This window comes from Colius striatus, chromosome 2 (genome assembly GCF_028858725.1).
Source record: "Colius striatus isolate bColStr4 chromosome 2, bColStr4.1.hap1, whole genome shotgun sequence".
NCBI classification, from domain to species: domain Eukaryota; kingdom Metazoa; phylum Chordata; class Aves; order Coliiformes; family Coliidae; genus Colius; species Colius striatus.
Window position 1 is genome coordinate 89288367 of NC_084760.1, and position 24231 is coordinate 89312597.

Here is a 24231-nt window from a genome sequence, read left to right on the forward strand (position 1 = left end):
TAGCTGTCTGTTTGTAAGTCTTACTTCTTCATGACAACTTGGATAAATTTCAACCATATTATGAACAGCTCCCATGAATGGCTCCCACTTATATGATCAAATCAACTGAAGTTTTCTGAGTATAGCTTCCTTATCTGAGTGAAGGTTGTGAGATAAGACTCCATGCGTATATCTAGAGACTAAATGAGTACAGAGGGCTTATCTTTATTTGCCAATTTATGTGTTTGTAAAATGTAAAGCATCATAAATCAAAGCAGCAGTTCTTAAAGAATAACATTAATAATTCTAAAATAATCAATGGAGTGGAAAAAAAAGCAGAAAAATTTAGTGCTAAAGGATTTTTTCTTAAAAAATGAAATAGAATATCAATGCTATCACTAGACTATTAAAAGGGGGGAAAAAAATACCTTGATCAGCATAGAAGAGACCAGTGACAAGGATCGTGTAAGTCAGTTTTCCATTTGGCTTATTTGGGGCAAGCCATTTTAATTGAACTTCTTTGGAACCATCAACAATAGTAAATACATCAATCCTTCCTTTGGGGGATGCTTCCATGGTCCGAGCTTCAACCTGTGAGTTCAAACATGAGACTCAAGTTTGTTGCCGTAGTTTATGAACAGACAAGAAATGAGAGATGCAAAATTTTTAGAAAATTTCTTTATTTAGAAAAAAAAATGTAACTAACACTGCAGGTACCCTCTCAATTTTTAAGCATTTTCTTTTCCTTCCCTTCCACATTTGTCTGAAGCTGTTCATCAACTAATATACCTTATATGGAAAACACTGTAAGGAACAGGAAATAAATACTGGTAAAGAAAGATTAACTTCTTGAAAACATCACTACACCTCATGTGGATGAATGATCTAACCTTAGCATCAGGGGAGGAAGCAGTGCTGGAAGCTCATGGATTTTTTCAGTTTCCGCATTTTAAGGCAACTGTAAGGAACATGCATTTTAAAGCTGTAGCAAATTACTATAGACATTTCACACAGTAAAAACATCCTTTGTGTAATATTGGTTGCAGATTGAATAAGAAATATATTTAAGATTTTTAAAAAATTATTAAAAATATGGACAATGTAATTTATTTTCTATTAATAAATATCTGTTCAATGTTATAGAAATTTAGTACTTAAATTTCATAACTTGTAGGAAACATTCAGTGCTAGGGAAAATAATTTGCTATTATTTATGGCAACAAGTTTGTTTCTCATACATTATGTATTTAGTGTTTTCTAAGGTATAAGATGGTTTCACACCTTTCTAAGTGGCTCTCAGCTGCAAGTTCATGGGAGTGCTAATAAATGCTATTTTTAAACTGCCACACCTGCTCTGTCATCAAATAAGCAAACAGGCTTTCTCTGTCCTTGAAACGGGATTGTTTTTTGGTTTAGTACATAAAATTTTGAAATATTACTGCTTACAGTGTAAGTTTGATGTGCATCAATATCTCTACATGTGCTTCTGTATTCATACATACTATTCTATTGAAAATAGGTGAGCAGTTGCAGTAAAGTCAACAGGATAACGTACATGCTTAAATATAAACAAATGCTTCATGGATTTATTGGATCAGTATCATGTTGATTATTTGGATACTTCAGACCAAAACATCCTTATGGAAGAATATGACGAAACTGTGCTTTCTAAACTAAAATGATTTCCTGTAAAGTTGTTCTGCTAAATGCAGGTCTCATCACATCAAAAAACATGGAGAAATTTATACCATTTTTTTTCTACTGTAGTGGATTAAAATAATTTTAAAATATTTTAATATTTTATTAATATCTGTATCAGATATTTTATATTTGATTAAAAGATATAAAAAGTATTGAAACACTGTTTAGAATCAGTACATGTAGTATACAGCTATACTTCTGCAGTGTACTTAAAAAATAATATTTTATGTAAAAAATGTACATTCAATACATAAACATACAGCAGAGGAAATCTGTGTTATATATATTTTTTTAAAAAATTATACACAATTATGTGATATTTTTAGATGTTTAATAATAACCTAAGAAAAATACTCTTACATGTAACACTACATTATAGGATAGAAATAATACTAATAATAGTAATGGGTAAATATTGCCATCCATCTAAGTTTTTTTTTAAAAAAAGTACTAACCTAAATTAAAAACAAGAAATTTAAGTTTAACAGCAATGGACTGAGATGACAAATATTCACAGTTGACTATTTCCATTTATTTACAAGATATTTACAAAAGCTAACATATTTCAAAACTAGCAGAATTTCTGATAACCCGAATTCCTCTAAAGAATTTATTAGATGTTACACTATTTTTTGAGAATCCATATTTTTATTCCTTTTTAAGCCACGAGAAAAACACATTTAGAACAGATACAAAAGCAATATCTTGTCTTAACTAAAAAGAGATAAACATTTAGCATTTCTTAGTTTGCATGCTACCAATTTGCATCTCACTTGAAACTAAATCAGTCACTGAAAAAAGTTAAACAAAAGCTAGCTAACTCAAAAAAGTTACTGAAACACGATAGCTGCTAATGCTCTCATAACTGATTAAGACTCTCAGACCCACCTTCAGAAACATAAGATGGAGAAATCTCATATTTAGGATAGTCACATTGCATTCATTCATTGGTCAGGGCATGTTAAACACAAGATCAGAAAGGAAAATAGTTGGAAGCATAGCAGTTTACTGCAGAGTGGTACTATTTAGATTAGGGCAAAATATTTGTTTGGGGGTTTTTTTAAGTGTTGACTTTATTCTGTAACTGACATAAAAATCTTTCCAAAATTCAAATGAAGATGCAGTGCTTTAACTTCCAGACAGCACTTGGACAAGACTAAATAAAGATGTTGTACTTCAATTCCTGTGATTAGAGATGGATCACTGGCTTAGGAAAACAGTTTGGGTCTTGATCATGGGATGTAAATGAGTATCAGTTACAGGGACTTCTACTTTAAACTGTTTCAAAAGTCAAGTTACGAGTCTGCAGCTCAGTAGAGATATGAAAATAAGGCTAAGAAAAATATGTTTTAAAGCCCTAACTACTGCTATTCTGTTCTGTTCTTTTGATGCCTATTTGACAGGACAGAAGTACTGAAAACATAGATCTTTCATCTTTATGCAAAGTCAGAAAATTACTTGTCTTAAGCATCGCTACTAACACAATGGATATGAATATTGCACATCGAATACCTTAAAACAAGGTTTGCTTTTGGGATATATGTTGAGTTTTTAAAAATGTACAAGAAAAACTGGAAAAAAAAAGCCATTCAAGCTTTTAAGAGTAAATAACCTTCAAAGTAGAGCAAGCTATAAAATGTTTAATGGTATAAAGGCTAGTCTTCTATAGATAGACAATGTTACCAGCATTTGAAAGAAAGGAATCTTGGAAAGAATATTGGAAATATGATTAATGAATTATATAATAAAAATAAAACCTGGAAGTTCTTTCCAGAGCCCAGTATAGTGATTTGATAAATGATGATGGAAAAATGAACAGAATAACACGAAAAAGTCCCAAATGTTCCTTTTTTTTTTAATTATTTTCTTCCTTTTTCTTACTAGCAAAATTTAAAATGCACATAGAATGCTGAATTAAACAAGAAATTAAATCTCAGAACTAACACTGATTTCTTTCTCAGTTATACTTGAAAACAAAACCAAGCACAGTAGGTACTATTTCAGTTATTCATCAGCTAAAGTACTGTGAAGTCATATTGGATTTATCAGTTCAGCTGTATGTATAAAAATCTTTAACAAAATAAAAAAACCTCAGAAGGCTTGTTTTTCACATGTCAAATTTAATATTCCTGTATTCTCAAATCCCGAGAAAAAGGAGTGTTGTACAAGACTGCTAAAATATGTCCAGTATAACATTTCGATCACATACTTGCATTCAAAAGATATTTACGAATCACCATATTTCCCTGCTCCTGTTGCCACTTCTGGCTTTTTGAGTTCTCAAATTATCTTCAATCCTTTCCATCAGGCAGCTAGAAATGTGCTCATTACTGGAACAGTAACTCTTTTTTTATATACGTTCATATAAATCTGGCTAAAGTACCTCTGCACCTTTCAAAGATATTAACTCTATCTAATTTCAATCATGTGTGTTTCAGCCTCAGATTTTACCTTTCTTCACTGTACCTATGTTCTACTTTGGAACGGTGCCTAACAATGACCTATCAAATCTTTAGCAGCTCTTAAACAGGATTTTTTTTTAAATGTCACATTTTGCCAGATGGGTTAGTACTGACCAGAGTGAATCATCACCATTTACTCTGATATTCACTGTCATCTGACATTTATAAGGCTCCCAGAATGCAAATTAATGTACTCACCAATGGACCCAAAGCACAACCTTTTGCAGTACATGCTTGGACTCTGAAGGAATGCAGACTCCAAGGCGCAAGTCCATAAGCATAACAGCTTAGGTGTGATGAATTTTGCATCAGAACACCATCCATATACAATCCATAGCTAGTAATAATACCTATAAAACAATGTGATAGCACTCAATATCTAAAGCACTACAGAGTTTAGAATAAAAATAATGCTGCAGACATTAGGGAGGTGGCAGTAGTATTTCAAACAGTTTACAGTTAAACAGATACAGGTTTAGCAGGGCTGTGTATGCAACACATAGAAGAAACACACTCTCACATCTTTAACTGTTGAAAACCTTGCAAGTGTATCGTATCTAAGATTATCCCTTAACAAACTTGTGCCTGAATAGCAGCTAACATCACCTTGGCATCAGGAAAACTGAGGCAATTCCGTTTCACAGTCTACTCTGCATACACTCAAAAGTGGAAAGACACATAAACCTATTTCACATTTTAACAGGTTTAGATTTAGGAAAACAATTGTGATTTTCAACATATTTGAAACATTGAAAGACAACTCAGGCCAATGCTGTAACTAAAATAAATCAATAACAAATAATTTTGTCACACAAAACACCTTATTGATAATCATTCTTGTCAATAATTATCTCAGGTTTTTTGCATTTTGAAAAAAAATATGGATACTTCATTAATTTGGGGTGAGTTTTTTGGAAAAAGATTTACTTTTCTAAATGAAACCACAAAATATTATGATCTGCTGTTTCCTTCTCACTATGCTGTAGAAAAAGTCCTGAAGTTAGCTACTCCTGATGTATTCAATCTAAAGAAAGAAAACATATTTGCAAACTCAAAATAAAGGTTAGCAAGACTTAGGCAGAGGAGAGAATGATTCTTCTGCAGCTAACATTAACTAAAAAACTGTGATTGCTTATTTAATTTGTAAGGAAAATAAATCTCTGTTCTTCCAAAGGTGTATGATAGGATAGCATGAATCCTGCACAGACTATACATACATAATGTTGTGACTTTAATGAACTAAAGTCTGAATTTGACAGATTTGCTTAGACTCTGGATGTTGAGAAAAGAAACTTTTTTCTCTGGGCTACTCCTCTATCTTTTTCACTCCTGAATATTTTCCTTTTTTAAAAACTATTTACGTGCGAAATCTTAAGGCAAATAAATGCAAGGCTGAAGGATTCACTGCAAGGAAGTTCAGTTCAGACAATATCTTCTAATCATAACATTATAGAAAACATCTTCATATTGTAAAAACACAACTCAGTTCATTTTTCCTTCCCTTAAAAGTGAATTGTTTGAAAACGCATTGAGGAAGATTCTGTTTGAAACTGAGAAAAGATTTTTTTTCTCCACTGAACGGAGAAAGCGTTTCATAAATAAAAGTGTATACACAACTGTTTTAGCTGAAATTTGAAGAGTTATGCTTCAAAAGATTTATATGCTAAAGCAATGCAGAACTGAACATAGTGAAGTGATTCACAGATTCCTCGATTATTTTCTCTTCTACAAATGCAAGAGGCTAAACTCAAGTCAGACAGCAGAGACGTGTGTGTGGGAGGAAGTCCTGGTAAATCTCATACTATCAATCCTACCACATTTGACAGGCTTCCTAAAGCAAAAATCTCTTGGGGTTCTGTGACTAGCTGCTTGTAAAGCAAGGGCATTAATGGTTGATATCTGCCCTATATATATATATATATATATATATATATATACATATCTCAGAGGAAAAAATGTGAAAGCTGGCATTAAAGATGTTTTACAGGGAAAAAAATAAACCCACTGATACACTTCAGGTACCTATACCAGCAGCACTAACACTTTCAAGTAATAGATAAATCATTCTTAATTCCTTTGATATTTATAGTAACAGCATGAGGCATAATGAGATCATTTTATATTAATATGAGTGTCACATATATCTCTATGGGACCCTACTGTAGCTCAGTATTAACTGGACCATTATGTTAAAGTGTTCCTAAAACCACAGCAGTACACAGTATTTACACTCTGAGAAGCAGCTTGATGGTCAACACTGTGAGATTTTGTTATTCCTCCCAGTCCTGTCAGAGAACAACCATCAATAATAAGCTGATCCATTACTTCCTGATTTTACTTCTGCCTTTGCCTTATATGACTCCGCTGGAGAAAATTACAGAAATAAAAGGAAGCAAAAAAAGTACATTTCAAAACAAAAAGGTTAGTGGTCTGACTTTGAGATGTGAAACCAATTTTCTAAATTAGGCAATACTTCTTTTTGGTCAGGGATAAATTGCATTCATCAGTACATATTTCCAAAGCATACTGAAAAAAAACCAATCAAAGTTGGCCCAAATTTTACATACTTCTCAAGACTTGATAGATATTCCTGAAGTTTACCATCCATGAAATATTGAAAAGTACAGTACATTTTGTGAACTACAAGGCTTTGTGAGCTTCACAGTCACCGTGAAAATCCATCATTTTCTCATAATTATTAAGTCTAGGTAGCTAGATTAAATTTTGCTTTTCCTGAAGACAAATCCCTATTGACTATAGTACAATTATATTTCAATTTTGAAAGAAATTTAACAATGAAAATTAAGCTTAAACTGAAGAAGCTACACTCTTCCCTTTTTCATTCTCCTTTCCCCTCCCTGTGTAAGGCCATATAATCTGTCAATGATATTCCAGACATTAGATATGAAGAGAGGTTTTGAATCTAAAGTGCTACAAGCACTTTGCTCTTAAGGTACAATCTAGAGGTCAAATCTTAAGCAAATATACTTTTACCTACATCAATTTCACAGACTACAAACACAAGTCATCTCTCACAAGGACAAGGATTTGCAGAAACAAGTACTGGATTAGTTCACTGAATAGTTTTATAAATCAGTTTTTACTATACCTAATATTTCCCATACAAATTCCACACATCTTTGGAAGATACATTCCAGATCAAGACTTAATTTTACCTACGATCTATACACAAGTAAACTTTTTAAGGAGTGATCATCTAATGGAAATTTTCAATGGTAAAAAGAGATAATGTTACTTTTTTATAAAGATTTTAAAGATTTAAGAATTTTTAAAAGGCTAGAGGATTTTAAAAGAGAAGACCTAAAACTGTATGGTAAGATTATAATGGTTATAGTCTGAATCATAGAATCACAGAATGGTAGGGATTGGAAGGGACCTCAAAAGATCATCTAGTCCAACCTCCCTGCCAGAGCAGGTCCAGCTAGATCATGTCACACAAGAAAATGTCCAGGCCAGTTTTGAAAGCCTCCAGAGAAGGAGACTCCACAACCTCCTTGGGCAGCCTGGAGCAAGGTTGATACACAAAGTGATTATAAATGATGTGGCCACTAGGCAGCCCAAAAGATATGCCATGAATGAACAAAAATAGTCACTGAACAATGCAAGCTTTCCTGATTGAACAGTTGCTCAGCAAAAACTCTTAGAACTTAGTCTTTATATTTAATACTTTTTTATGAAGTAAAGAGGGGGATAAAAATAGGAAATTGGAAAGAATGAAATAAAATAGGAAAATGTGTTGTTATTATTATATGATCTTTTTGAATGTCCAAAAAATGTGTGGGAGAAGAAGAATAAAAAATAAGAGAAAATTTGTATATTCCTTCTTGGCCAGTGTGCAAATATAAGCATGCTATAGTGAAGAACGAAAGTCCCTGCTCCCCTGATGTCCTTCTGGCTGCCAAATGTTCATGAGATAGTAATTCTTCCACTCTTAACCACTCAGCAAGTGCTTGCAAGTGAAAAGTAGCAATTTTTCCCTGCAAGGGCAGCTGATATCACTGAATCTCCTTCATCAGTTCTGACCATAAGAAAAATCTTCCAATAGCAATATGACCTATGAAAGAGACATAAGAATGCCATTTATTTGTTCCATGTGTGAGTATGGAAAACTGGAAGCATGTAAATGAGTAAATGAAGGAAGAACCGGGGACTGGGTGGTCCTCCTCCGTCAAGGGGATTGTGCTAGATGATCTTTTGAGGTCCCTTCCAACCCTTAAGATTCTGTGGTTCTGTAATTCTGTGACTATCCAAAAAAAGAAAAAGAGGCACAAAAAAACCAGAAATTGGAAGCTGAGCCTAAGGTCTCTGTGAATTGCATTAACTATCCTGAATTTCAAGATACTTCTGTTCATTTACGGAGAACATTGCATTTGTATGGGTCTTTATAAGCACCCTACAGACTTCAATCTGCATCTGGACAATGCTCTTAGTCATATGATATAGCTTTAGGTAGTCCTGTGGGGATGAGGAAATTGAGCTCGATCCTTATGGGCCCTTTTCAACTTCTGCAGTAGTCACATATTACCAGAAAATAATAGCAAGGGGAAAAACACTCTTTGGGCTTTAAATAGTGAAATTATAGTGAAAATACCAGACAATATTTTTAAAGGGGAGAAACATACACAAGAGGCCTACACAGGCTGTATTTGAGACAACAGAGGAGCTGGCTGCATGGAAATTTGGTAATTACCTAAATGCACTGTTCAAAATTGCAATATAGAGGTGAACAGTGTTGTCATTGAGGCTGTCGAAACCTCCAGTTTCCATGAATGAAAGGACAAGGGATTTTAGAAAATTATAGAATCATTTAGGATGGAAAGGATCTTTAAAATTATTGAGCCCAACTGTTGACCTAGCACTGCTGAGTCCACCACTAATGCACCACATCTGTTTAAATACCTCCAAGGATATGTCAATCATTTCCCTGGGTAGCCTATTCCAATGCTTCACAACCTTCTCATGAAGAAACTTTTCCTAATCCCCAAACTAAATCTCCCTTAGTGCAATTTCAGGCCATTTCCTTTTGCCTTATCACTTGTTACTTGGGAAAAGAGACTGATACACACCTCATCACAGGTAGCTGTAGAGAGAAATAAGCCTTTTCTCCAGGCTAAACAACCCCAATTCCCTCCGTTGCTCCTCATAAGACTTGCTCTCTGATATTCCATCAGCTTTGCTGCCGTACTTTGGACATGCTCTAGCACTGCAATGTCCTCCTTGTAGTGAAGGGCCCAAAACTGAACACAATACTCAAGGTGCAGCTTCACTAGTACCAAGAACAGTGGCATATTTACTTCCCTGGTCCTACTGGTCACACTACTTCTGATAAAAGTCAGGGTGATATTGGCCTTCTTGATGCACTATCGTCTTCAGCTTCCTAACAAACTGGTTATTGTATTTAAAAGAGGATCCAAGCCATACATAGTAAATGCTGTAGAAACAAGAAGATACAATGTGCAAATTTAGTCAAGTATTCCCAAGTTCTAGTTGTTTTAGAGGAAGGCTGTGAAAATTCATTTCTCAAACTCCAGGTCTTTATCCTATGTTGTTGATATATATAAAAATATACATATATAAATCTTTATATTTATTTGGTTACTTAAACTACACTCTAAACTATCTAGATTTTTTTCCCCACAACCCAAGGAGAACAGGATCAGTCCTGACATGGACTACTACATATTAGAAGTCCTCATTTCATTGAAAATTATTCAGATTTTAGTCACTAAATAACATACGTGGCCTTCTTAGATTCCTTCCTGCCTTCCTCCTCACTTATCCCTTACCTCTCTCCTTTTTCTTTCTTTCTGGCCTTCCTTTAAGTCACTGCCACTTATGCTGATGGAATTTCAGAAACACAGTTAGAAGATTTCTAAGGGGCTAGGAGGCAAAATCTTCCAATGTGACTTCTATACAAAAAGCCCTAAATTATCAAATACATTATTTATCAGCAGATGATTTACTCTTATTTCTTTCTAAAAGTACTGTAAAACCTTATAGACTATTACATACATGTAAGCTTTACTATCACCAGTTCCTGGGGAGTCACTTAAAGTGTCTTGTACTGAAGTTGTACAAGTAGGACGTGCTTACTACAGTTGAAATCAGGGACAAGCTTAAAGGGGAAAAATAAAATTCATGTGAAAAAACTGTGAGAAATAATTGATATATGTCAATATGATAAGCCAATGAAGGAAAACATTTCTGTTGCTTTAAACTCAGAGATTTCCCCAGAGCTTCTTCTGCTGTGATTCAAACTGTTGCATTCATGATAATAACATCAAGGTGAGTTCCAAGGGCGTATCATACTGTGCAATATCATTACAAATGTAAAATTTATCTAAAATTTTTACACATGAACATTTCAGACTGGAAAACATTTCTAAACAAAAGAAAGTATACTATTTAACTTCCACAGCTATTGAAATGTACGTCTTCAAGATGACTACATAGAATACAAATCGACTATTACATAACAACTAACGTAAAATAAATTAACATTTTATTAGAGGGTAAAATGAACATCTTAGACTAATATTCTCCAAGAATACCTATTCCTCAGCTCAGTTGACCTGGAAAACATTAAACGATGAAATGCAGTACACAAGAACTATCAAAAGGGAGCACTTTTGAGCCACTGAAAAGTGTACGATAGGCTGAAAATCACAATCTCCTAGCTGCAGACAATGATACTATCTCAGGTATTTTATGTGCTAAAATGATCATTAAAAATTAAGCACCACATATAAGCTGCCATTTAGAATATTAATTTACCTTTACTAATCATCTTTTTAACTTGAGGCTAAAAGAGTTCACTTACCATTCGGATACTCAGGCTTAGTCCACGAGATGTTAAAGGAGTCAGATGAATATGACTGGGCTTTTGGAGCAGGAACACCTTCTGGTGTACTCTCATCTGTTAGAGCTGTGCTAGCTTCACTTATTGAACATCCACCTTCAGTGCAAGCCTTAATATATGAATCAAACCAAATAAACACATTTTAATCCAAATAAGTTTAGCAATTTTTTGGTAAAGTTTTATCATTTTTACACGTCTAAACTTAGTAAGATGCTGCTTATCATAGAAGATAATTTTCTTAGTATAGCTTTGTTTACCACTTTTCATAAATAACAAGATGTGCTAATTACGCTGCTTAGTTTTTAGGTATAATACAGTTAAAACATTAGACTTATGTTTTACTTGCAACATTTTGCATTTGACTGAGTTATAATCATAATTAGATTTTCATTGCTTTAGCAGCTGCAGTTAAAGAAAATTACAGTACAATGTATATAATTTACAGTGCAAAACTCTTATGGAATTGACTGAAAAGTTCTCACACAGAATATACCAACCTACTTGTAAAACAGTTAAAAAATTATTTCTATGAACAATCATTGAGAAAAAAATGCCATCCAGACAGTCCTGCACCTTGCGACAGCACAGTGGTGCGCAGATGTAATTAAAATGGTTAGAAAACCCACTCTGTTATAAATCAATATGTAACAGTTATTATTACATGTTTATGAATAACAAAGTCAAATCATTTGTATTTTAGTTACTAGAGAAGAAAAGATTGATTACACGATTTTTACATTTTACTTGATTATGAAACAATACAACATACGACAAAATGTGCATATCGTCCCATTTAACAGACTTTTAAGTTTTACATGCACAAACATAAGACTACACAGCTATTGTCCTTAGGTGTGCTGGTTTTCCAATTATTTGCACTAAGATCTGTAATGGGACACGAGTTCTTAGAGAAGTATAAAAAAATATACAAGAATGTATAAACTCTGTACTGGACTTAGTGGTTTCTGGTCTATTGTTTGTTTAAAATTTTATTATTTAGCAATAAAATAAATCAAAACCTGAATACAACAAGGATTCAGATTAAAACATACTCTTAATTAAAACTTATGGGATCACTTGTGTTTCTAGGAACTGTCCATGTGATGAACTGGACAAGTCACCTGCTCTGGATCATCCGCACACAAAAGACAAATAACCTTATAGTCCACATCTCCAGGAATAAAATGTTTCTCTCAGTCGATTATATTTTAAAGGATTTGCTTCAATTTCACATTTCCCAGTGTGTTTCAAATCAGAGAGCAGTCAACATATTTCCTATCCCACTCCAAAAGTGTATACTAGTCCCATGGGTAAAAATAGGAACTGTTTGTAAATGAGAGGCTATTTTATACACCAAGATTGGTTTGATTTTCACTCAAAATTACACTCCCAACACAACTACAGAATGGCTCCCTGTGTTCAATCTGGGCTATCAAATGAAGACGAAATAATACAACCTCAGTTTTGGGAATATCTGAAAATGATGTTTACTTCAAACATGATAGTGTTTAAAAAAAGTCAGCTCAGACGGATGCTCAGATAACTGTTAGCATTTTGATAAGGAAAATATTTAAGAACTGATCACTCTTCCAGCAAAGACAGAATGTTCTCCAAATGATTTAACTTACACTGGCTTCATGAAGAAGCCAAAAAGAAGAGCTCTGGAAGACCTCTTCCTCATACACACCTTATTGCCTTATTTATGCATGAGTTCAACTAAGCCTTCCTCAGTAGTGGAGGGCTAATTCATTCAAGGCCTTGGTTACAGCAGCCTTCCCATTCATTTATTTATTGAATTTCGTGAAGCTCAATTTTCTTTTTGTAAAAGTTGCTGTGGTATGATGTTTATAACTCTTCTAATGAAAAGCAGTAATGTTTTATTATCAGTTTATTCATTATTATTGTTATTCATGCACATTTTAAATAGTGAGATTTTTAGATCAGTGTATCCAAATGGATTGGACATTGCGGGGGCTTTGGTAATCACATCCACTGATGCTCAAGGCCATCAAATCCTACAAGTAGATTGAGCCCCACTGAATTACACTAAGAAACAAATTTTGCAGCATTTGCAAAACCATGAAAGCATCTAGAGCACCAAGACAGAGATGCAAACCGCATAACAAGACACCTCACAGCAAACCTCTAGCTAGCATCTGAGCTAGCTTACCCATACAACACAGTCATGAAGAGATATAAGCTTAACAGTTAAATCACAAAAGCACTCAAGTCATATGAATGGGTGTGCCACACCAGCTACTAAATGCAGCCCTTCAGCTTTTCATTTGCTTTCAGATTGGCCTGGCTTCCACCCATCCAGTTTACTGCATGAGCAGCTAAAGCAAGCTCCTTTGCTTTAATTCATGGAGAAGGGAACTTCAGACCTCTCAGCTGACTTGGAAAGAATCATTAGATTTACTTGTCAAAGCTGATGCACTCATTTCCAAATACAATTGCTACATATTAAATGGCAGTAATCAGTTGTGAAAATTGGTAACAGCATACAAAGATAAACATTTTGTTAACTTTATTTAACATACTTGTATATAAAGCTGTTGTACAAAAGTTAAAGCCAGCAGCCTGTGAGATGCTGAAAACCCTGCTTACGGCAATCCTCATTCCTGTGCTCAAAGCTGCAACTTTCAATAACTCTAATTTCGCACATAAACCAAAACCAGTTTTTATATGGATATTAAATAAAATTAATACTGCTTGTTAAACAATAAAAAGGCAAAGGTTCTAGGTGATAGAAAGATTTCATTCTACCAAAAAAAAAAGGGAAGCATTTAGTTAAGTTTCCAGTGTTGAAGACATTCTAGTGTTTTTACTTTCAAAGTCTTATTGAAACTCAGATTAAATTACACTTGAAACACTAAATATTTCATTTTTTTTTTCCAGGTGCGTGTTTCATTTGTTTTTTGTTTCAGTTTTTTTTTTCTTTCTTCAAGTATAACATTTGTCCACATTTAAGCTTCATAACATGTAAATTTCTAATATTACAAAAACTCAGACCAGTTCTAAATAACAATGGGTCCAAATGTTTTAAGAAAGCTATCATAGCTCAAAGATATTGGGCATTTCATGCACTTTTAGACTTCTCATTTTCAAAGCTGCAAGGACATTTAGATCCTATAACCTGCCTATCACAAACCACTGTAATTTTATCCAAGTAAATCTGGTTATCTTCCTCGCCAGAAGAAATTGTAATTTCTTACTTTCTGGTTAACATTGATGCAATGCAAATATGTACACCCCCCAAAAATACCAACCAAAACAACTCCTCTCCCCAAAAAAACCCCCAAAGAAATGATAAATAAAAATATTTGAAGTTCCTAAAATTGTATTCAGTAATTTCTAAAAGAGTCATACACATTTTTTAAGTAAAAATAAACTCCACACAACACTTCTTTATTTTAACCATATCCCAAGGCAGAGCCACCAAAAGCAGTCCCATTTGCTCTCCAGATCCGAGCTGTTAATTCTCCCCTGATCCTCTCTCCTTGTGCCCCGATGCACACAAGCTGGGCAGGAGCAGAGAAGAGATGTGGAACAATGTGGGACAGCACAATTTCTTTTGATAGTCTTACTTGTTTAAAAAGGCATAAAATGTTAGTTGACGTATTGTCTTAGTTTTGGACATGCTGCTATTTCATATGCTATACAATTTAGTATGCTGAAATATCTAGGCAACAAATTAATTTCAACATGAATCTAAGCTTTAATTAGACTGAATATCCTTGCTTTTTCAAGTTCAAGTCAGATCCTTATCATTACCTGTGTATTTTTGTGGTGTAATATTTAGAACATTCAAGAGCATGTTAAGAAAAAATGAATGCATATCCAGTCTACATAAATGTAAATTTATTCATAATCAAGAGCAGAATATTTTTCTATGGCATTTATCAAAGCAAATATCCTTATATAGGTATTGTTATAAAATGAACACTGTGCTTAAAACAAGGGACAATACCAAGCTTTTGTGCACATATTTTCAGGTTTGTTAGTGAGCTGAAGCTGTCCTACTTCATCACAAAATAAAATCAATGATAAAGAAATGCAATGAAAACACCATGGTTCTTTAAATCATTTTGAACAAACAAATTGCTACTTTTCACTGAACTCTTTTCCTCTCTGATACTTTTTTTACGTACAGATTTTATCAAGAAAGGGCAAGCAATCATGATACAAAATATGAATGTCTAACAAATGCATTCAACGTTTTCTTCTAAGTTAGGGGAGGAGATATTTTTTAAGTCTTTCATATACTTCTGGTCAATTCTCTGTTAGCTATCATGCAACTTATCCTTGAAGAAAATCTGTGTTTAAATAACATACCCATTTTTGGAGGCCTACTTTGAAACAAAACATCTATAGTTGTTTAAGATGCCTTATCCACCTTATTTTCAGAAAGAAGAGGTTGAAAAAAGTGGACACATGAATCATTAAGTATTTAGGATGTTAACGAAATCAGAACAATTTCCACCATTTTACACCTCTATTACGCATCTTAAAACTTACAGCTAATTTTATGAGGTATTCAGTACCCGGGAAAAGCTGCTGAATAGTAAAATCCAGAAAAAGTTCTGTGCTGTTATAGGTTACATTCCACTTTGTAAAATTCTGCTCATTGTTGGCAATATAAATTATATAGCGATCTAGGATGCCATTTAGTTCTACTGGTTCTTTCCATCTGCAAATAAAAGCAAAATATGATTAAGAGCAGCAAAGATTCAGATGGTAGTGAAAAATGTAAGGCTTTGTTTAGGGGACTTTGTGGGATTTATTTTAAGACTTTGAAAACACAGTTGTGCTACCATAAAAACAAATCTAAGGCACACTTCTAATGCAGTATTTGTACTCAACAGATAAATGATTACAGTAACACACAAAGCAGGGGCTACAAAACGGGCATATCACCAGAACATTTCCTGCACTGAAGTTTGCAGAGGCTATGACCATATGTAGGTTATACTGATTGCGTAAAGACAAAATGGAAATTAAGTTGGCAAGTGATAATCAGAAGGTTCACAGATCCACTAAACTAATCACTTCCATGCATTTAATCATAATAAATTTAATTTTATGTCACAAACCCTTCCCCTGATTGAACTCACTGGAATTCTTGAATAAACTGATGCACTATTGTGTTGTCAGGAAATAAGAAATCTTTACTTACTGTACATATATTGTTCTAGAATCCAAAACCGTCAGGTCTGGGGCATCTACGTGAGATGGTGGCAGCTGTGCTGTAAACAAGGTGACCTGGGAACTGTTTGTACAGCCAGCAAGCGTGCATGCAGTGAGCAGAAACTGGTGTGGCGTAAAAACTGCTAAATCTATGGCAAAAAAAAAGGAATATGAATTTACTTTTTATATTAACTTTAACTTGTTTTTCTGTAACTTTCAGAGCGTAGAGATTCAGAAAATCAAGAGGAAGAGGGACCTCTTAAATGTTTTAGATTTTTGCCAGAGTAGTGAATAGGTACTGGTTGTCTAATAGCAAATAACTGCAAATTTTGACTACTAATAGGTCTACGGGGCACACATTTGTTGAGATGACCCCATTGTACAGTATATTTACAGTAGAACACACATCACCCCAAGGAAATAAAGATGTTAGCCTCTTTGGTGCTACATACTACATCAATTTGCTACAGTAGCAAAAAAACACCTTTAAGATGATTAAATCAAATCAAATTAATGGAAAAACACGTTTAGGTACATTAAGGAAGCCAGCTTTTTTTTTTTTTTAATGGGCTGTATGATACATGAATGTCAAATATCAGTATATACAATCATTCACTCCATGCAGACTTCACTAAGTATGAACACAAAGGAAGCTCATTGTTGCCACCACTCGTACTGGTCTGTTCTCTCTTTGCCTGTTTGTCTTCAGCTGCATGAATGTCAAGCATTTGCAAAATATATTTCAGCAAAGACAATCTGTCTAATGCTGTAGCAAAACTGTTAAGTGGTTAATCATTATGAAGCTATATTGAGTTTCAATTACTGCAGAAAATGGTGAATAAAACATACTACTTTGCTGAATAAATATTCTAAAAGATCTTTAGCTTCATATATTCTTCCCTATACTAATAAAGGAATGTTTACTAGAAAAACTATAGTAGAAGAATAAGAGACATAATTTTCTAATATTTTTCCTTTTTTATTAAAATACAAATCACAGTTTTTAATGAGCAAATCCTTTAAGAAGAAATTTACAGGCAATTTACTGAGGCTTTGGCAACAGTATAAAGTATACAAGCAAAATGTACGTGTTATAGATATATACTTTTAGTATGCCAGAGAAGTTCTGGGATTTTGCAAGACAGAACAAATGCTAGTGTTCTCAGAGCCAAATAATATCAAACTATCATTTTGTACAAAAATATCTGTGAGCACAAATTCAAAAATTACAACTGGATGACAAAGCAGAAATGTTGCAGACTCAACTCCTTTCTTATTAGTTTTCCCATCATATAATGTCCCCAAATCCCTGCAGGAATGGAATTCCTTCTGATTTACTTCACTCTGTGTAAGAATGAACCAGTGTTTTTTTAATGAAAATGCAGTATCACTCAGTGGTATTGCTCTATGGAACACATGGCAAAGTGTGAGTTAAAAAAAAATGTCATAACTAAAAACAAACAAAAAAAATCATCAAATGAATGCCTGTAACACACTGACATGTTTAATCAACATAATGGGGCTGATTCTACTAGGGTTAAGCAGTGCTTATGTGAGTGAGGGGGGAAAGCACACTCCAGAGCAGGTGCTCAAGCTGGCTCAGCAAGCAGAGAAAGTAAACTGCACATACTGCAACGACTGTATTGCCCTCATTAGTGTACACCTTCCTGGATCTCTTGTTCCTTGCAGCTGCCAACAGAGAAGCTATAAAAGTACAGATGGAGATAGAAGTCTGTGAGTCAAGTATTAGATACTCCATGTTCTGGGTGGGTAAACAAGTGACTGGAAGGATTTTACTTTTAGCAATCCTAAAACGAACAAGTAGAATTGATCCATAGCACGTATTTAATTCATACCCTTGTAAACAGTGAATACACATTTTTTTCTCTACGTTGAAACTGAATTGTGGGGGCCTTCAGTTAGCAGAGTGAATATAACACAAGGGAAAGGAGAAGAGAAAAAGAAAAAGTAGATTTCTCCTTTTGCATTTGTTCATGGTGGATCACTCATCTCCTTACACAGATTTTGGATGATGGTTGGAGAGGGACATTTTTCTCTCCTTTAAGGAAAATTCCTAATCAAGGAACTGCTTCTTCTAAAAAGATTAGCTTGTGCAGAAACCCTTATTTTGTGCATCCTGTAGCTGATGAGACTATTTGCATGCTTAAGTTTCTGGAAATACCTAGTTGAATTTGAAGAGGGAGGAACTTTGTCAAGGATGAAGAAAATGGAAGACGACAAAATGTTTGGTTTTTTAGGGAGGGAAATATAAACAAGTGACTATAATTTACTACATGTATCTTAGTGCCTGCAATGGGAAAAGCAAAAAAACAAAACATGAAAACGTGCAAAGTTTAAAAGAACAGGAATAACAAGGAACGGTAATGTGGGACATAAAAGCAGCAAGATCCTTTAAGATCAATTGATAAGCATACTGAGAGGGGAGGGAAGGAGAGGGAAGGGTGGAGAAAAAGAAAGACAGTAGAAAGATAAAACATAGAAAAAATCCCCAACATGTCACCAGAATCAAAGAAAATCTTGATTCCTCATCTTTAATAGTGTCAATGTATTTCAATTAATAAACACAACACAGAAAGTGTAGTGGGTTTGTGTGGCCAGCTTTTGGTGGTAGGAGTCTACAAGAGTGGATTCTTTAAAACAAAAAAACAAGAGCTGCTAGAAGCTTCCCCTTTATCTGACAGGGCCAGTGCCAGTTAGCTCTGAGATGGACCTGCTGCTGACCAAGGGCAAGCCAATTAACAATGGAGGTAACGCCTCTGTGATTAACATCTTGGAGAAGGGGAAGACATCGCTCTGCAGAGACAAAAACCTCAGCAGCAGACCGGAAGCGAGAATGTGAGAATGTGTCCACAGACACCAAGGTCAGTGGAGAAGGAAGAGGAGGAAGCACCTAGGCACTAGAGCAGAGATTCCCCTGCAATCTGTGGTGATGGATATGGTGAGGCGGCTGTCCTCCTGCATTCCATGGAGTTCCACTGCTGAGCAGAGATACACTCACAGCCCAAGGAGGACTCAACATCTGAGCAGGTAGATGCCCAAAGGAGACTGTGATGCTGTGAGAAGCCTAGCTCCTGGCAGGACCTAGAAACACATGGAGAGAGAAGTCCACGCCAGACTAGGTTAGCTGGCAGGACGTGTGACTCCACAGCGGACCCACACTGGAGCAGCCTATTCCTGAAGGGCTGTTTCCCCCATGGATGAGACCCACATTGTAGCAGTTCATGAAGAACTATAGCACACGAGAACGACCCACGCTGGAGAAGTTCGTGGAAAAATATCTCCCATGGGAGAGACCCCACACTGTACCAAGGGAAGTGTGAGGAGCTCTTGTTTTGATAGGAAGCAGCAGCAAAGTCCATCTGTGATGAACTGACGGTAACTCCTACTCCCTGTTCCTCTGTGCTGTAGAAACTGGGGAGAAAGGGAGGAGTGTGGGGAGGTCTTTTCTCCAACCCTTATCTTGACTCTCTCGCCTCTCCAAGTTTAGAAGGGGGAGTGATAGAAGGACTTGGTGGGCAATACATCCAGGGTTAGAAAGTTTCAAAGAAATCTGAAAGATTTAGGTGGAATAAAGGCTAAAAAGAAAAAATATGTTAGTGGGAGCAGAAGAAAAAAAAAAGTTAGAGACTTAGAACTGTCACTCAAAGCATAAGCTTTGCAGCCCATGAAAATCTCTCCATGGACTTCATTAAAGTTTGGATGAGCCTGCAAATATAGCATAGGTCATATTTCTAACTATATTTCTAGAACCAGAAACAGACAAACTGAATAATAAGAATCATTTTACATCATAATTGATGCAATTATTTGTCACAATTTGATTTGATGGATATTTTCCTATTTAAAGTTCAAAGTGTTGATTATGGATCAATGGATTCAAACAACTATAGAAATAAATATGAATCTGAATGAGGAGTGAAAGGGTTCTTAAAACTATAAAGCCACTGTTTGTCAAGGTCCTCTAGCAACAACACCTTTTTTCCCTTTGCTTGATTGCATGATTTGCATAAGATCAAATGTAGGCAATTGCGGACATGAAAAACAGATCATTTTCAAACACATTAGAAATGGATCTACAAACATTACCTAGAAACACATTACAAGACAATGCACCCCAGTGCATGGAACATTCGGTGATTAACATCACACAAACTATGATTTACAACATAAGGCATGAATTACATGTTATTTTGCAATTGATTTCATGCTGCTGATGGAAGAATTTCATTGATCTCAATTTACAAAATGAACTCAAAAAGCAGGCAATTCTTTTATTTTTTAACTTACAGCACTAACTGATTTTTTTCTTACACATTTGCTTGATCATCTTATATTTCTGTATGTTCTACAATTCCAATCCCCTGTGTTACTGCAAATGTTTCTTATTGCAATTTTCCAACAACTACTCTCTTAAATTACTTCTTATCAAAACAAAATTAAACTTAAAAATTATAGAGGTTTACTGAAAAAAATCTAAACTCGGGATTTGGTCTTGTACTTGTTTATGGACTCAGGGGGCAAAGAGTACCAAAAGACAAAGAAAAGGGACCTTTTGAGGGGTACAGGATTCCCCCAAATCATTCTATTAATGTAGCAGGTTAGCAAGAAAAATAATTTTGTATCTTTCATGTCAAAAACAGAAAAGAAGAAAACTCAAATAAAATCCCACAAATCCATGTGGTTATGCCAAGATAAAACCCCATTACTTGCTTTAACCAAAGAAAAAGGCTGGAGGAAGTGAGAATGACAGAGACAGAAGAAATCAGCCTGCCTTTTCATCTCTTTGACCTCAGATGCAATACAAACAAACTAAATTCTTTTCTAACTCATGACAGCAAGAGAATTGCTAACTATAGTGGCTATCATTAAAATTGACATTTGCATACCACTACATCTATTATATATGTGGTATATGTGGAACTTCCCACACTAACCAAGGCAAAGATCTTAAATATCATGGTAAATCTAACTATAGTGGTTGGTATATATCCAGTTTCTAATAACCACCAGCATAAGTCCTGATAGCACAATCAATGCATGAGACAGAAAGAATAAAGAATGATCATGTTTGCATGGTCAATAGGAACACTCACTTTGCTTTAATGAAATTTAATGGGTAGTCATTGAAAGATAATACGCAACATTACAGTGCTAGAACACATAGCAGAGTAAAAATGAAATAAAATTGCAAAATTAGAGATGGAAGAATTTGACTCAACACACGAGCTTATGAGCTTTACCATAAAGATGTCTGAGTACATCACAGTTCAAAAATAACACGGTGGTTATGTCAACAGTGTTTTGATTTGCCCATGACATGGTAGCATTCTGTATTCAGGTTTACAGGAAGAGAGTCATACAGCTTTTCTTTCTTTTCCTCTCCCACTCTCCCTGGTTTCAGGCAGCTATTGTAAGGACCACAAATGGCAATATCCTGTCTTGGTGAGCAGTCAGTTGAAACATGACTTATGTAAGAAACCCCACATAGTTTCTCTCAGGAAAATAATTGGGACAATAGCTATCCCATTGCTATATTCAAAGGAAAATAATACTGCAGCACTGTAGCAAGGGATTGTTAGTAGCACAACAAAGAAAACCTGCTGAGAGAATATGAAGATGAAAAACTTCCAAAGAATTCCAATAACCACATTGTTTATGTAGGTAGGCGGTATGACTGACTTAACTTATTACTCACATCCTGATTCTGTCTTCTCATCTTCTTTCTCATAGTTTGTTAAATTAACTAAGAGTAACTTAATATTTAATTAAGAGGTAAATGCTTTAAACCATGAATCTTCATCAACAAATACAATGATGTCCCCACCTGATTTTTATGCACTACCAAAAAACTCCCAAAAAATCTAAGTTCCAAGATCATATTACCAGGTTTGCTCCATCAGACATCTTTAGCAGTTCTTTCCCTTCCACAATTTTATGAAAGTAAGTAACAATTCATATTTAACTTTTAGTACAGTATATCCTGCTTTTTTCTGTATCTAAAAATACCAATCATATAGTTATAATAATTCTCGAAGAACCATCACTAATATACAGTCTTCTCTGAGAAGATATTACACTAATTCAACCAAACCTAAGAAAACAATGTGTTCATGTATATAATTGTATAAACTGTCAATGAAGGACATTTCTCATTTGGAACTGGTCCATTAGTTGAAGAATACAGCCATCTTCCAAGATGGCAGCAAATTCTGTTGAATATTAATTAATAATCAAAACTAAAATAATTACATGAAGCCACTAAAAATAAGAGCAAAAAGCAGAGACAAATTCAGGGTCACAAATAATTATTTTCAGGAAGCACCATAAGCTGTTGTTCTGCTTTCCAAACAGGAAAGACTTTGACACAATGGCATATGGATGAAACAACTTTGCTTCTAGCTGTCCAACAAATGCTGATGGGCTTTAGAAGCTACTTTCTCAACAGTAAACATTCCTGGTTTTCCAAATTAACTACAAAGTACATCCTCATTCCATTTGATATTTATATGTTTCAGAAGAGTTCAAGAAAGGTAAAATTTCCATGCCCCATCTGAGGAATTAAAGAGCAAGGCACAAAACCATGTATCCTATGAGAGCACTAAAACCGTAACAGTCACATGTTAGACTGTGTAAAAAAGTTATATTCAAGAAGAAAAATCCTTTGGCAGGAATGTGAAACAAAGCTATTGTTAATAATTTCAGTTTGTAATGATTAGAAACAATTAATGAAGGTATTACAAGCACTTTGGAAAAGAAGTAGCTCCAAAGTACTTTAATGTTTTTAAATAGACTTATGTTTTAGCATCAAAGATTATAAAGTATATTTGGTTTTGTATTTAGAAAGAGTGTCTCTTGGTTATGTTCTTACAATCCTTAACTGTTGCACGGAAAACTCATCCCTCAAATGTTATGTTCCATCCTGGCCAATTCACAAGGCCACATTAGCATGCATTCCTGATTATTATTGTGGGTTTTTTTTCTTTGGTGGTTTTGGGGTTTTTTTGGTAAACCTGTTAGTTTTAACCTTACCTTAGCACGGTACACATCTGCAATTAAACAGGCATATTATTCCTTTCACATTGCAAAGCTTGGAATACAAGGATTCCAGTCTCATTTTTAAGCCACGTCCTTGAGATAGTTACTCTAATCAAATTTTCCAGGCTGTTCTTGCCATCCACTTAGGACACACTAGCTTGAAAATCTATTGGTGCTCAGTTGAAGAAAACTCAAGTCATGTGGAATGTCGCATACCACATTGTTTAGAAAAAGCTGAAGGGAAATATCAGAGAAGGACATGTAAACTTCTCTTAATATTTTACTACCAATTAATCTACCTGCTTCTTTGGTGTGACTGAAGACATCTCATGTCACTGACCACAGAAGAATCACAGTGCATGCGTGAAGCTCCTTGGAACCCTCCTTCCCTTAATATCCCTAAACTATTCCCCTGGACTATCATCATTAGTTGCTGTCAGAAAAATATAGAGGTGTTTGGAGAGTTTTTCTAAAGGCTTCCCTTGCTGCCAAAACAACACATAGCCAGCCAATGCAAACATCCAGCATTAAACAAACCTAATGAACTTCCAAGTTACATCTTTGTTTGCTAGAATTAAAATTATTCATTGTCTTTCTAGTTTACTTCAATTGTAACAATTGGACAAATAAGATGAGTTTGAAGGTCAGAGGGAGCGAAAGCAGAAAAAGGACCAAGTACGTTAATTTTTACTAGGCATATGAAGATAAGTAATTGTGGTCATACCAATACCACTATCTTAGTTTTACTTCTCTCTTTGTCATTTCTTTGCACACCACATGGCATGACGCAGCCCTATTTTAGATTTAAATGAAAATTTCCATTCATGAATGCTTCCAGTCACTGTATTGCTTTCAGCTTAAATAGAGGGGAGTTGTTAGTGTGCATCACAAGAACCATGATCTCTCAGTCAGGCCCCAAAAACTGAAAAAATAAAATTAAAAAAAGGGTTTTGAACACTTCACCTC

At 34.7% G+C, this 24231-nt stretch overlaps 1 protein-coding gene across 1 annotated transcript in view; it reads right to left on the reverse strand.

Moving 5' to 3' along the window:
* The window catches only part of USH2A (usherin), a 392303-nt gene that overhangs the window by 176828 nt on the left and 191244 nt on the right, over nucleotides 1-24231 (reverse strand). The window contains exons 32-36 of the mRNA XM_061990105.1: nucleotides 16199-16358; nucleotides 15541-15712; nucleotides 10984-11131; nucleotides 4341-4492; nucleotides 408-570 (exon numbers count right to left, since the gene is read on the reverse strand). Of these exons, the coding sequence (XP_061846089.1) occupies nucleotides 408-570; nucleotides 4341-4492; nucleotides 10984-11131; nucleotides 15541-15712; nucleotides 16199-16358 (795 nt within the window). The remainder of the gene's footprint in view (nucleotides 1-407; nucleotides 571-4340; nucleotides 4493-10983; nucleotides 11132-15540; nucleotides 15713-16198; nucleotides 16359-24231) is intronic.